This window comes from Drosophila kikkawai, chromosome 3L (assembly GCF_030179895.1).
Source record: "Drosophila kikkawai strain 14028-0561.14 chromosome 3L, DkikHiC1v2, whole genome shotgun sequence".
Classification (NCBI taxonomy): domain Eukaryota; kingdom Metazoa; phylum Arthropoda; class Insecta; order Diptera; family Drosophilidae; genus Drosophila; species Drosophila kikkawai.
The window spans coordinates 15,179,473-15,191,374 of record NC_091730.1 but is presented as its reverse complement, the minus strand read 5'-3'; the positions used below and the strand labels follow the sequence as shown (position 1 = coordinate 15,191,374).

General features: G+C 46.4%; 6 protein-coding genes and 1 non-coding gene across 7 annotated transcripts; 2 read left to right on the top strand and 5 right to left on the bottom strand.

Annotated features, from left to right (window-relative positions):
* Positions 1–1,025: 1,025 nt before the first annotated feature.
* On the bottom strand, positions 1,026–1,097 carry TRNAC-GCA (transfer RNA cysteine (anticodon GCA)). Its single transcript has one exon. It is a non-coding gene; the product is annotated as a tRNA-Cys (tRNA).
* Positions 1,098–1,926: 829 nt separating this feature from the next.
* On the top strand, positions 1,927–4,919 carry yellow-g (L-dopachrome tautomerase yellow-g). The gene is made up of 3 exons (XM_017167363.3): positions 1,927–2,550; positions 3,847–4,043; positions 4,252–4,919. Exons 1-3 carry the CDS (start codon positions 2,110–2,112, stop codon positions 4,793–4,795), a joined length of 1,182 nt encoding a protein of 393 aa, XP_017022852.1. The 5' UTR covers positions 1,927–2,109; the 3' UTR covers positions 4,796–4,919.
* LOC108074972 (uncharacterized) lies at positions 4,913–5,542 on the bottom strand. The gene has a single exon (XM_017167205.3). The coding sequence runs from the start codon at positions 5,540–5,542 to the stop codon at positions 4,928–4,930; it is 615 nt and encodes a 204-aa protein (XP_017022694.1). The 3' UTR covers positions 4,913–4,927.
* Positions 5,543–5,769: 227 nt separating this feature from the next.
* Positions 5,770–6,426, bottom strand: obst-I (obstructor-I). Its single transcript, XM_017167206.1, has one exon. The coding sequence runs from the start codon at positions 6,424–6,426 to the stop codon at positions 5,770–5,772; it is 657 nt and encodes a 218-aa protein (XP_017022695.1).
* Positions 6,427–6,967: 541 nt separating this feature from the next.
* On the bottom strand, positions 6,968–8,065 carry LOC108075125 (uncharacterized). Its single transcript, XM_017167408.3, has 2 exons — positions 7,944–8,065; positions 6,968–7,842 (listed from the first exon to the last, which is right to left on the bottom strand). Exons 1-2 carry the CDS (start codon positions 7,971–7,973, stop codon positions 6,973–6,975), a joined length of 900 nt encoding a protein of 299 aa, XP_017022897.1. The 5' UTR covers positions 7,974–8,065; the 3' UTR covers positions 6,968–6,972.
* A 657-nt stretch (positions 8,066–8,722) lies between these two features.
* ecd (ecdysoneless cell cycle regulator) lies at positions 8,723–11,026 on the top strand. The gene is made up of 2 exons (XM_017167691.3): positions 8,723–9,092; positions 9,169–11,026. Exons 1-2 carry the CDS (start codon positions 8,813–8,815, stop codon positions 10,959–10,961), a joined length of 2,073 nt encoding a protein of 690 aa, XP_017023180.1. The 5' UTR covers positions 8,723–8,812; the 3' UTR covers positions 10,962–11,026.
* Positions 11,021–11,866, bottom strand: LOC108075297 (RNA-binding protein cabeza). The gene is made up of 2 exons (XM_017167692.3): positions 11,344–11,866; positions 11,021–11,289 (listed from the first exon to the last, which is right to left on the bottom strand). Exons 1-2 carry the CDS (start codon positions 11,690–11,692, stop codon positions 11,069–11,071), a joined length of 570 nt encoding a protein of 189 aa, XP_017023181.1. The 5' UTR covers positions 11,693–11,866; the 3' UTR covers positions 11,021–11,068.
* Positions 11,867–11,902: the final 36 nt, after the last annotated feature.

Here is an 11,902-nt window from a genome sequence, read left to right as displayed (position 1 = left end):
TTTTTCATATTCTAACGATTTCTAATACTTTAATTATTAAATAAATTATTTATCCCAAAATATTTTAGGTTTAAAATTCGTTTTCCAAAGAAAATACTTCCTATTTCAGATTTAAACCACCAAACAAACAGCATTTATTGTAATTACAGAATTAAAGAATATTTAAAAAGTAAACAAACCCTTTTTAAGCTTGGTAACTCCCTTACATTCGTTAGAGTATTGAACTCTCAGTCTGGTTGCTTCGTTAAATTTTCATTTTGATATTTTTTCTTGCTTTTATTTATATTGGAGCGCATAAATATTTATCTACAGATTTCATGATGAAGCCGCCCACAGTCTGCCCAGATTTGGGGGCATGTGTGTGCCATAAATTCGGAGATTACGATCGGCGGATGGGTAGTGGAGGGGATGCGGAGGAGGCGACTTATGGCAGTTTATTAAAACGGATTTCGCACAAATTCAATCTGCATGTAATTTGGCATTATATACAGTTCCAGTCCCTGCCAGAAACCCGTCAGGCGGAAGCCAATTGTGACCTCTGACAAAAAAAAAAAGGGTTAACCTCGAAGGCATTTGTTGTTCTTGGCTTGTGAAAATATTGACCAGCAGCCACTGGTCTTTTTTTTCTGTATTTAAGGAGATTAAACTTTTGGCGATTTAATGGAACCCAGGCATAATTCAATGCACGTGCTGCCCACACACATCGTGTCCTCTGCCAGGACACAAACAAAGGACAAACCCTGCAGCTGGACACCACCGAGTTCTCCTTCCAAAGAATGTGTCAACGCATTTTTTATTTGTTATTATTTGATGCGTGGGTGCTCCTCGCCAAAACAGGATCTTGACGAGGTTATTGTCCTTGTGTCTGGCATACCTTTAATGGGATTATAATATCTCTCATAGGTCTCTTTTATAACTAACTGAAAATTGAATTTAAAAAAGGAAAAACCAGTTTCATAAAACTAAAAACATAATAATCATCAAGTAAAACTTGTACAAATATGTATAAAAAAAAGCTAGTTGCCAGGGGGCACCCGGATTTGAACCGGGGACCTCTCGATCTGCAGTCGAATGCTCTACCCCTGAGCTATACCCCCGACTTGATTCCAGCCAACTGGGAATGCCTTTTAAAAAGCGATGACTAAGATAAAATTATACATTTCGCATTTATCTTAAAATAGAGACGTGAAGTCAGTGAAATCAATTAAAAAGAAGAGATTCCGGGGTGTCGCTGCAGCCAGCAGCAGTCGTGTGAATCACACACGGGGGCTTCAGCGCTATTGCAATCTTATCAGGTAACTGGAGACCTGCTGCTCCTCCTCCCTCCCTCGCCAAACTGCCAACTGATAGCTGCAGGCCGACAGATGTTTTTTATATTTTTTTTTCCCCCTAGAACCCCCGAAAAATATCTGGTTACAAAAACCAAGTAAACGAAACTTTCTTGGTCACCGAAGCCGAAACTGAAACAGATTCGAGATACAGATACAGGTCACCGACGTCAGCATTGATATTGAACTTTGTGGCCACTTTGGCAAGTGTGTCGCCCATGAACCCTAAACTTAGCAGGCCAAAAAAGAGAGGCGGCTCGAGTTGCCATCAGAATTATATAAATAAATGATCGATGGCAGTAACAGGAAAAATGTTAACAAGTTAACCCTTTAAAGAGAATGTAAAGTTAGTTTTCCTATTTTTCTTTAAGCGTAAATATTTTCATTAGCCAAAAATCTGTATTATGACCATTGTATATGCAATAGAATGGTTCAAAATTTGAGACTCTTCCGTGCGGCTTTCCTTCCGCATTGCTTAGAAACCGTAGCCGGTTTCCGGCGTCTGCCAGACGTGCTGGCTGCCATTCATACACACATTTGCAGATGCACATCTGTATATATCACCATGTATCACTTGTTTCGGCCCGTGTTTTGCACTTAACGACCTTGCTGCAACACGCTCCAACATCGGCTTGCTGCACAAATCGGTGGCTTTTATATATAAGTGCAGCTCTGCCATCCGCCGCTCAGACAGTTTTATGTTCGTTCTCGCCCAAAACGTGGCCATCGAGTATCTCACTACCACATCTCGTTCACTGACACTCCAAGAGGAATCATCGTAATGGCCACCCAGCTGCTACTGCTGCTGGCTCTCATCTCCGCTGTCCTCGGCGGCTACACCCCTTCCTCCTCGGCGGATGAGTCCGGAAGCTCGAACAGCATCGGAAGCAGCAAGTGCGATAAGAATCCGCTTAGTGAGCTCACCTTCCAGCTGAGTGGAAGCAGCCTGCACTGGCCCTGCGAGTCCACCAAGAACATCTACGTCCAGTCGGGCAGATATGTGCCCAGGAATGTGATCGTGACCCGGGCCCAGCTGCAGAAGGATGCGGCCTTTGTGGTGCTGCCCAGGTATAAGCAGGGCGTGCCCTTTACCCTGGGTAAGGTGAACCTGAAGAAGGGCGAGTGCCTGACCAAAATTGCACCCTATCCCTGCTGGGCCATCCAGGAGGAGGGCAACTGCCAGGCACTGCAGTCCGTCGTGGACATTGCCGTCGATCAGAATGTGAGTGCAATTAAGGCTATTGTTTTTTATTATATCTTTTTTTTATGGGCAAGTTGTCTCATCCGAAACTGCAATTTGTGCCCTTAACTACGGGTTTTTTATTATTTTTTACGTTGACACTTCAGTGCCCTTTTTGATGCCTTTAAAAGATTTTTTTATATTTTTAACACGGACTATAGATGAGGTTATAGTATATAGTGGAATTTTTTTTTATAAAAAATATGAAAAGGATTTGTTTATAATTATTTTGACATTATTATATAATTTTTTATACAAATTATTTAATATACATTTTTCAAGTTTTTGTCATAAATACTTAGAAAAATTACAAATAGTGGTTTAATGATCATCAAATAATTTTAAACTATATAAAAATAGTAAAACTTTCGCTCTGAAAATAGTAAAAGCCAAACTGTCACATCCAGGGTATCCCTTACCCATTAATCCCCTTGAAAGTTACTCGTTTTAATCAAATAAATGGTGGCGACAAAAACCGAAGAGTTTCAAATAAAATTCATGTCTGTGCAATTGGCGCCTGCCAACCAGAAACGAAAGAAACCGGGGAATAAACGAACAGCAAGAAAAAATGGTTATGCAAATGGAATATTATAAAAGGCCAAAAGCCAAAAAGACCAAAGCAGCCTTTTGGTCTTTTTGGCCATGCAACTTTGCAGCGGAAAGTTCTCAAAAATAATTTAAACGTCGCAGGAAGTGCCAAGTCCAGAGTACCATTCACCCAAGTTTTGTGTATTTTAATTTTAATTTCAACTCCGTAAACCGCTGTTTAACTGCAAATATTTTAAGCCCGATAAGCTGTGAGCTGCAGAGCGGAAAATGTCTGGAATGTCAATTATTTTTGTATTGACAAATTATTAAATATTTACAGCGCTATTCGGTTTGTTTACACATATGTATGTGCATATTTTGAAAATGCAAAATGACCTAGTTACAATTGGCAGCGCTTCCCCCACAGATTCCAACATCAATTCGCTCTCATTTAAATGCCATTCTCGTTTAGCTGCATTTATGCAAATCATTTCTTTATTTTATTTACACAAAAGTCGTCGCAATAACCATTGCGATGTGTGCAAACGGCAAACAATAAACAACGCACATGGTATTTATTTATTTTGCTCAATTTCCCCATTCAGCGGGTTTTAATGTTATTGTTATGAGCGTTGAGTATTGAGTTCTTAACGCCGACAACATTTCAATTAGCACTTGCACACAAAAATCCAATGAATATATAATTCGCAAAATTAATCTCCGTTTTTTAAATCCCTTCCTTTTTTAAAGGGACTTCTGTGGGCCCTGGACGTGGGCATAGTGAATACTTTGGAGCAGCCCATTCGTCGCTGCGGCCCCAAGATCGTGGCCATCAACACGGCCAACAACAAGGTGGTGAAGAGCATCGACCTCAGCGACCTGGTCACCTCCGAGAGCCGTCTGCAGTTCATCGTGGTCGACTACTCCAAGGACAACAAGCCATTCGTGTGAGTTTTAGCGCAAATTAACTTTTATTTCGAACGTAAAAAGTGTCTCTTGGAAAATGTAGCGATAAAAGTGTGTTTTCTTTGTTGACTATTTTGATAAAGTGTTCCTAAATTTATTATTTCATTTTGTATAAAGAATATTCTTCTACACATTTTTATATAATTTCTTTTATCTTAAAATAATTCTTATATCAACTTTTCTTTACAGCTATGTGGCTGATGCCGGAGCTCGCAGCATCCTGGTGTACGACATCACTGGCAACAAATCCTACCGCATTGTCCTGCCCAAGGCCACTGCACCCACCAGCGACGTCCTGTACGTGGCACTCACCTCCAAGCCGGACGGCACCTCCACTCTGTTCTTCAGCTACCTGAGCTCTCCGCGCCTGTACTCCATCAAGGGCGAGTATCTGCGCGTTGGCCAGGGTGCCGGCTCCATCATCGATGTTGGGCCGAAGCCTTATGGCAAGCAGGCGGTGCTTCTGGGCGCCGATGGCGGCACCTCGCTCTTCTTCCGCTACAAGGGCGAAAACGACATCTATCTGTGGGATTCGGAGACGTGCTTTAAGGCCGCCAATCTACAGGAGGTGCAGCGTGGCGGCGACTGCCGCCTGTCCACCCAGGTCTTGCCTGGTCATAAGCGATTCATGTGGGCGCTGGAGAGTAATTTCCATGACTTCATCTCGGATCGAACGGGATGCAATGGGGCCTCCATTGTCCTACATCCGGTGGTAAAAGAGTGCGACGACTAAGGATCCCAGGATTTCAGCATAGATGCTCTTATTTATTAGGCTTAAGACTCGCCTTGATTTGTTTTATTTCGTTATCGCGTCTTATTAAAGATTTCCCATTATGCAATAACCAAAACTGAACAAAGATTAATTTTAAACATTCCGTAATTCCGGAGGAACACACGCATTATTCTCGAACACGAATCCTTCGCGGCACTTCATCATCAGGGGATACAAGTTGTTGGCCGCCGTCTCATTGACGCAAACATAGAAGTACCGGGTGTCCGCGTTCCATCCGCCAACCTGTCCGGACCGACTGCAATTGAACTGGGCGCTCAGGCATTGCTCACTGTCGCGAGGCAAGACACAGGACTCCGTGAGCGTCGAGTAGCCCGCTCCGTTGGTGCACTGACGAGGCGTATCCACCTGGAGGTCACTGCACTCATGGTAACGCCGGCAGTCATAGGGATCGGGAAACACGCCACCCTGCTGGCAGGTGAACGGTCCCCGCTTGGGCACCCGACACTGTGCCTGCCAGGTGCATCCGTAAGTGCCCTCGTCGCTGCAGTAGAAGCTGTGCTCCGATTGACAGCCCAGCATCGAGATCGTCTCCCAGCTACCAGTGGCATCCTTGACGCAATAGCCCAATGTGGTGCAGTTCAGGCACACAAAGCCTGCCGTGCGCACATCCAGGCAGGGATTTTGCTCGGATGCTTGGACCGCAACACCGAGGAGCAGGAGTATAAAGACTTGAAGTGGGGGCCACATCTCGCAGACTTTTGATGAGTTCACACAGGCTTCATGCTTTTATAGTTCCAACCTAATCAGGCCTGGGTTGTTCTAGGCATTAATTACAAAGATAAGCCATGGAAAGTTATCATACAAGGCCATAGCAATTCATTTTGAAGCTTTTATTTTCAGCTACATGAAGATAGAATGTTGTTATTCCCCCAGAAACCTTGAGAAGCTTGCAATTATTATTTATTAGTATTTGCTCAACAAGTTCCTGGAAGACATCCTAACAATGTCAGGCTAAAGATCGTGCCTGCCTGGCACTTGGAGTACTTGATCTCTTCCCCCTTTTCGGCGCAATGAAAGTAGCCAGAGCAATCAGTTGGGTCTCCAAATAAACCAAATCGCTGGCACCTTCCATCAGCGGAACTAGGAGTATCTGAAGTAGGAGTATCTGAACCGTTGCTGGTCATTAGGCAAATCTTTACCTCGGCATTGAAGACAGCGCCCGCCGGACAGTTCTGGATCTGCAGTTTTCCGCCAACACAGAGGCAAAAGCTACTGCTGGAAACTGCACTGGGACATGCAAATGGAGTGTACTGCTCCTGGCACTCCACTGTGCCGATCCGGCAAATTAAATGGCTGGCATCAAAGTAGGTTCCATCGGGGCAGTCCAGGATCTCAAGGTGCATGTCTTGGTTGCAGCGGCAAAACTCAGAAGTGTTTGTGGTTGTACCCTCGGGACACAGTGATATCTGCAGGCGTTGACAGTCAACAATGTCCAGAGACACACAGGAATCGGTGGTGCTGTTGAAGAAGAACCCAGTGGGACATGAGCGATCAGCGGCAGCAAATCCTATGGCCAAGAAGAGTAGAGTCAAGCCAACAAAGAGCCAAGTAAACTGCACACTTGATCCCATTTTGAAGATTCTTTGGGTGGAGCTGCTCTGGGCTTTCTTTTATAGTAGCACCTGTTCAGGTGAGTAAAATGTTTTGGCTTAATTAATAGATAAACTGAAAAGAAGGCGAGATAAATTTTAAAGTCAATTAATACAGGGTGTTATGACCTTGTTGTTAAAGCCAAATTGAAACAATCTTTGATGCAATTATAGTTGGTTATAAAATTGAAAATTAAAAAAATAAGTACATACTACCATGGAAAAAACATGTTTTTAATCAGATACATATTAATGCTTTAATTGAAGCTCTTTACTTTATGTTTGATAAATAAAGCTATTATTTTCCAGTTTAAAGGATCTTGTTTAATATCTTTTATATAATTATTACAAACTTCTAACTATAAATATAACACCCTAAAATGGTATAAACCACCTTGTTTGGATTCAAAACTTGAAACGTTCATATTATAATGTATTTATTTAATCGAAACCTTTTCTTTTCTGTGTTCACCAATAAGATTTCCTTTTAAACATTTTATTTATATTAGAAAAAAAACCCTTTTGTCCTCAGCAGTCGCCCAGGACGCAGGAGGAGAGCTCCGGGCGATAGTGAGTGCCCTGCGGACAGTCCATGTGTCGCAGGCTCCCGTTCAGTGCAGAGCAATAATAGTACTTCCGGCAATCGCTTCCATCGGCGATCAGTCCCACGTGCTGGCAGGTGGTTGGCATCACGGAGAAGGCGTCGTCATTTGGATCCACCACAACCACTGATGGGTCATCCGTAGGACTAGATGGTGGCTGGCCATTGGAACCGGCACGGCATACATAATCCACAAAGGTCTCGCCGTCATTGCAGCGGTGCAGCGAGGGATAAATGACGATAGTGTCGTTGAGGTTCTGGTTAACCGTCGACTTGCACACATAGAAGATGTTGCTATTGGTGGGCCACGGTGCCACGTAGCCAGCGTGGGGGCAGTAGTACTGTCGCTGCAGGCACACGGGATCGCTCAGGGTCAGAGTGCACTGGCCAGTGCGGGCGTCAAAGGCCTTGTCATTGCCACAATCGACGGCGGCGGCCACCAGAGTGGCGCCCACAAAGTAGCACATGTGATACTTCTGGCAGTCGTACGGATCCGGGAAGATGCCCTGCGAGGTGCACTGGAAGTTGCCCTCGATGCCAAACGGATGGCACGGCCCCGTCTCATTGGTGCAGGTACCCAAGCGGGCGTTGCAATAGTAACCATTGGCCACATCGCAGGACTCCACGGGTATGTTTACCCAACCGTTGGAGTGGCGAACGCAGGTGGCCAGCAGTTCACAGGACTCGCAAATGGGGCCCGGGCTTTGGCGGCCCTCGCAGGAGTTCGTTTCCCGCGGCTGTATCCGGCGAGTGGTCACAGTGGCTGCCAACGAATGGGAAACAACGTTGAGCAGCAGCTGGGAATGCATTAAGTTAATGAGGGAATTCAAGAAAATTTAATGAATTTTAAAAGAAAAGAAGATTAGCATCTATATCCAAATTCAAACCTCCTTCTTACCATGCCCACTATTAGTTTATTTAATAGCATTATGACGTAGTCCCTTTGTATTCCTCTTTCTACCAATATTTTTTTAGTCACGTCCAACTCCCACGAGTATTTCCAATTGTCTGAGGCGATGCTTCCTCCGTTGGCCCCAAAAATAGCAGAGTTAGGAGATAGCGCTTTATATCTTTTCGGTGTCTGTGTTTGCCTATCAACTTTCGAAAGTCGAATGGAAGTTGGGCAAAGTAGCAATCGCAGCAACAATTCTAATTACAACAAACAGATTGGAAGGAATGCCGCAATGATGAGTAAGTAAGGCATATTTACACAAAAGACAAAAGAAGAATAAGCAGTGAGTGAGTGTTTAATGGGTAAACAAAACCAGAAGATTTAGAGCACTTTGCAGTGTTTGTGGGCAAATATTTGGATTGACTTTCTGCCAATAAATGTTAAGAAATATCAGTCAGATATGTATATATCCATGCAACATTGAAGGAAATATAATAATTTGAATGTAATTATTTTTTTTTAATATTAAATTTTCCAAAATAACATTATGTATTATGTACATCAAATCTACAAATCTTTATATTTTTGTAAAATATTTAAATTATAAAAATATATTTAAAGCAATAGGAATTTTTATTTCTATTTAAATTCAAAACTTCCGCCAAATATAGCTTACATTTAATCGATAATAAAAAATGTAATCGATTTTTATGGTTGTGCTATAAACAATCGATTGCTGCTGTTTAACCCGTGTGACCAACGGGTGCGAAGTTGAAAATCCATTCGCGTTATCTGGTAACATTAATTTTGCACTGGAGGGTGATACAAAGGATAAGAAAGGAAACAAAGGAAAAGGAACAAAAACAGGCCCAAGGATGAGCAAGTTACCTGGCGGAAATCTGGAGTTTGTCCGCGAGGACGACTTTGTGGAGTACTACATATTCCCCAAGCTGCCGGACAACCTGCGTGACGAGGCGCAGCTGCAGCAGCAGATGCTGAAAATCCGCTCCGAAATCTCGGCTATTGTGAAAGAAAAGTCCCTGGAACGCAGTTTCCTCTGGCACAAGGACGAGTTCCAGCTGCAGATCCGGACGGGCAGCGCCCAGGAGCGGCTGCTGAACGAGGAGACCAACGCGGAGGAAGAAGAGGAGCTGGGTAAAGACGCCGCTGCTGCATCTAAAAATAGTTTCAAACAAAGATCATTTCATTTACATTCCATGTCCCCGCCCAGGTGACCTCCCGCCCCATTTCCACGGCGTAACTCATTACGGCGACAACATCAGCGACGAGTGGTTCATCGTGTATTTGCTAACGGAGATCACACGTGCTCGTGGCGACTGCATTGCCCGCGTCAGCGATTCGGATGGCGAATTCCTGCTCATCGAGGCGGCCGACACCCTGCCAGATTGGGCGTCACCGGAGACCTGCGAGCAGAGGGTTTACATTGTCGGAGGCTGCCTGCAGCTGCTCCAGAATTCGGCCGCCAGCAGCCAGGAGAAGTCAATCAGCATGGCCACGGCTGTGCAGCGCATCCGATTGAATCCCACCCTGTACCGCTGCTCCCGGGAAATACAGTCGTGCATCGACGCCCGGTTAAAGGAGTTCCAGATCGCCCAGCCCCACTTTTCCATCCACCGCCAGGTTCTGGAGCTCCCGCAGAGCGCGGCACAGCTGCTGAAGCAACAGCCGCGTCTGGTGTCCGCCGCCGTGAGGGCATTCTGCGACCGAGACTCGCTGGACACCAAGGCATTGCGCACCATGCGCTACTTCCCACCAGAGGCCAAGCGCCTGCGCACCAACGTGCGCTTCACTCGCTGTCTCTACGCGATGCTGATGCACCAGCAGTACGTGCCGGAGAAGCGGCTGGGCTGGAACCTCACCGATGCCGTATCCCAACCGGAACTGTACAAGGAGCAACTCATGGGCGTGAAGCTGGCCAGCGGACTGGAGATCCTGGCCAGCCAGGCCAAGCGGGTGGAAAACCAACAGCTGGAGGAGACCCCCGCGTGGCGTTCGTATCTGCGGAGTCTGCAGGGCAAGGGCTACTTCCGCGACAACATCGAGGGCAGTGCCGAGTACCAGGAGCTGCTGGCCAAGGCCAAGGACTACTTTCGGGGCAACCAAGAGCGTTTTAGAACAGCCACGCGCGTGGGTGCTGAAATCCTAGAACTGCTGCTCCATCCGGCGGAGGCTGCGTCCGAGGAGCTGCGGGACGAGGAGAACAACCTGCAGCCCAGCGACTCTGACGAGTGGCTAAACATCAGCGCCGAGGATTTGGACTCCATGCTGCAGGACCGTTACGGTCCGCAAAAACTCTACAAGCCGAATGGGGACATCAATGCCGAGGAGTTCACCAAGCAGCTGTCCGACTTTCTCGATCGCCAGTCCAACTACGAAGGTATCGAGCACCGCGGCCACGAGGAGCCGGAGCTAGACTCCGACGACGATGAAGAGCCAACGCAGCGGGCCAAAACGTCCCCTCCCAATCCGGGTTTCGGGGCCAAGGTAAAGAAGAATGCGTCCATGAGGAAGGCCTGCCAGCGCAACTCACTCATTCAAACCGAGGAGCCGGACAGCACCCATGTGCGCAACTTCCTGGACTTTGTCATACCGGAGGACAACTGGGACTCCACCTCGGAGATGAGCGACTACGCGGACGAGGATGATCTGGAGGGCAATCTGAAGGCACTGGCCGGCTCGGCAGCCGCTGTTTTTCCGCTCGACCGACAGATCCAGTCGTACATGCAGCAGATGGATCGCGAGCTGGCCCAGACATCCGTGGGCAAGTCCTTCCACGGGCAGAAAAAGAAGAAGGCTGAAGATGAGGACGACTTCGATGACATTGAGGACTTTGAGCCCATCAATATCAATGTGAACACGCTGCGCAACATGATGGACAGCTACCAATCGCAGGTGGGCGGCGCTGGACCCGTCTCCAATCTCTTTAGCGCCATGGGCGTGGGTATGGCAGCCGCTGGCGATGATCAGGATCAGCCCAAGGATCTCTCCGAATCGGCCGTTTGAACCGGATAAACAGGGATTATTCTAGTCTTAAGTCCGTCAAATAAAGTAAATATAATTGATTGTAATATTTGGAGTATTCTCTTATATTTATGCTACAATTCCGATTCCTAATCCTTGGAGGCAGGCACAAAGTTTCCATAGTCGCGTCTCACCTTCATGGGCGGCTCGCCGCTGGGAGGATCGTGGCGCGGGTTCTGGTCAAAGGAGCGCTTATGGCCACCGGAATCGGAATGCGAACTGTTGTGGTCGTGCGATCGTCTATAGCCACCGGAGCCGGATCCTCCATCGTAGCGGTCCCGTCGATCGCGATGATGGTGACGACGGTTGTCTGTGAAAACAATCGTTGATTATTAGTTGAGGCACTCTAACTATAGAAATTTACCTCTGAATCCCCTGTCATGGTTGTTGTGGTAACCGGCTCCTCCGCGCCTCTGCCATCCCCTATCGCCGCCGCCGACGCCGCCGCCGCGCCGGTGTCCATTAAAGCGGTTATATGGGTGGTAGCCACCACCTCCTCCACCCGAGAAACCGCCACCGCCTCCTCCTCCTCCACCGCCGCCCCCGCCCATCCAGTTCTCAACGATTGGCGGCTCCGGCACAGGCTTGCTGCAGTGCGCCACAAACTCTGGATCGTCATCTGTGAAGCGGCCGGCGAACTCTAGCTCGCAGGACTCCAGGAAATTGAGGTCCTTGTCCGCCAGGCGGTTTATTTTTCTATTGGGGTCGACCATTACTCTGATAATATAAATAACTTAATTCTTGTCGCGTTTTGTGTTCAGCGCATCAGCTGGTTTTAGATGAGTTCTGCCAAAACAGGGCACGTTCAGCTACTTTTGCAATTAAAAAAGTATTTATATATTAAGTGTTTTATTTTTCTTAAAATGTATGTACAAGTTAAATGTGTCTTTTAATATTTTAACTAAATAATGTAAGATAATTAT

Coding starts and splice junctions, on each gene's coding strand:
- yellow-g (XM_017167363.3), top strand. CDS start 2,110: ATGGCCACCCAGCTGCTACTGCTGCTGGCTCTCATCTCCGCTGTCCTC. Junction 2,551..3,846: donor ACATTGCCGTCGATCAGAAT/GTGAGTGCAATT, acceptor CCTTTTTTAAAG/GGACTTCTGTGGGCCCTGGA. Junction 4,044..4,251: donor AAGGACAACAAGCCATTCGT/GTGAGTTTTAGC, acceptor TTTTCTTTACAG/CTATGTGGCTGATGCCGGAG.
- LOC108074972 (XM_017167205.3), bottom strand. CDS start 5,542: ATGTGGCCCCCACTTCAAGTCTTTATACTCCTGCTCCTCGGTGTTGCG.
- obst-I (XM_017167206.1), bottom strand. CDS start 6,426: ATGGGATCAAGTGTGCAGTTTACTTGGCTCTTTGTTGGCTTGACTCTA.
- LOC108075125 (XM_017167408.3), bottom strand. CDS start 7,973: ATGCTATTAAATAAACTAATAGTGGGCATG. Junction 7,843..7,943: donor ATAAACTAATAGTGGGCATG/GTAAGAAGGAGG, acceptor ATGCATTCCCAG/CTGCTGCTCAACGTTGTTTC.
- ecd (XM_017167691.3), top strand. CDS start 8,813: ATGAGCAAGTTACCTGGCGGAAATCTGGAGTTTGTCCGCGAGGACGAC. Junction 9,093..9,168: donor GGAGGAAGAAGAGGAGCTGG/GTAAAGACGCCG, acceptor GTCCCCGCCCAG/GTGACCTCCCGCCCCATTTC.
- LOC108075297 (XM_017167692.3), bottom strand. CDS start 11,692: ATGGTCGACCCCAATAGAAAAATAAACCGCCTGGCGGACAAGGACCTC. Junction 11,290..11,343: donor CCATGACAGGGGATTCAGAG/GTAAATTTCTAT, acceptor TTGTTTTCACAG/ACAACCGTCGTCACCATCAT.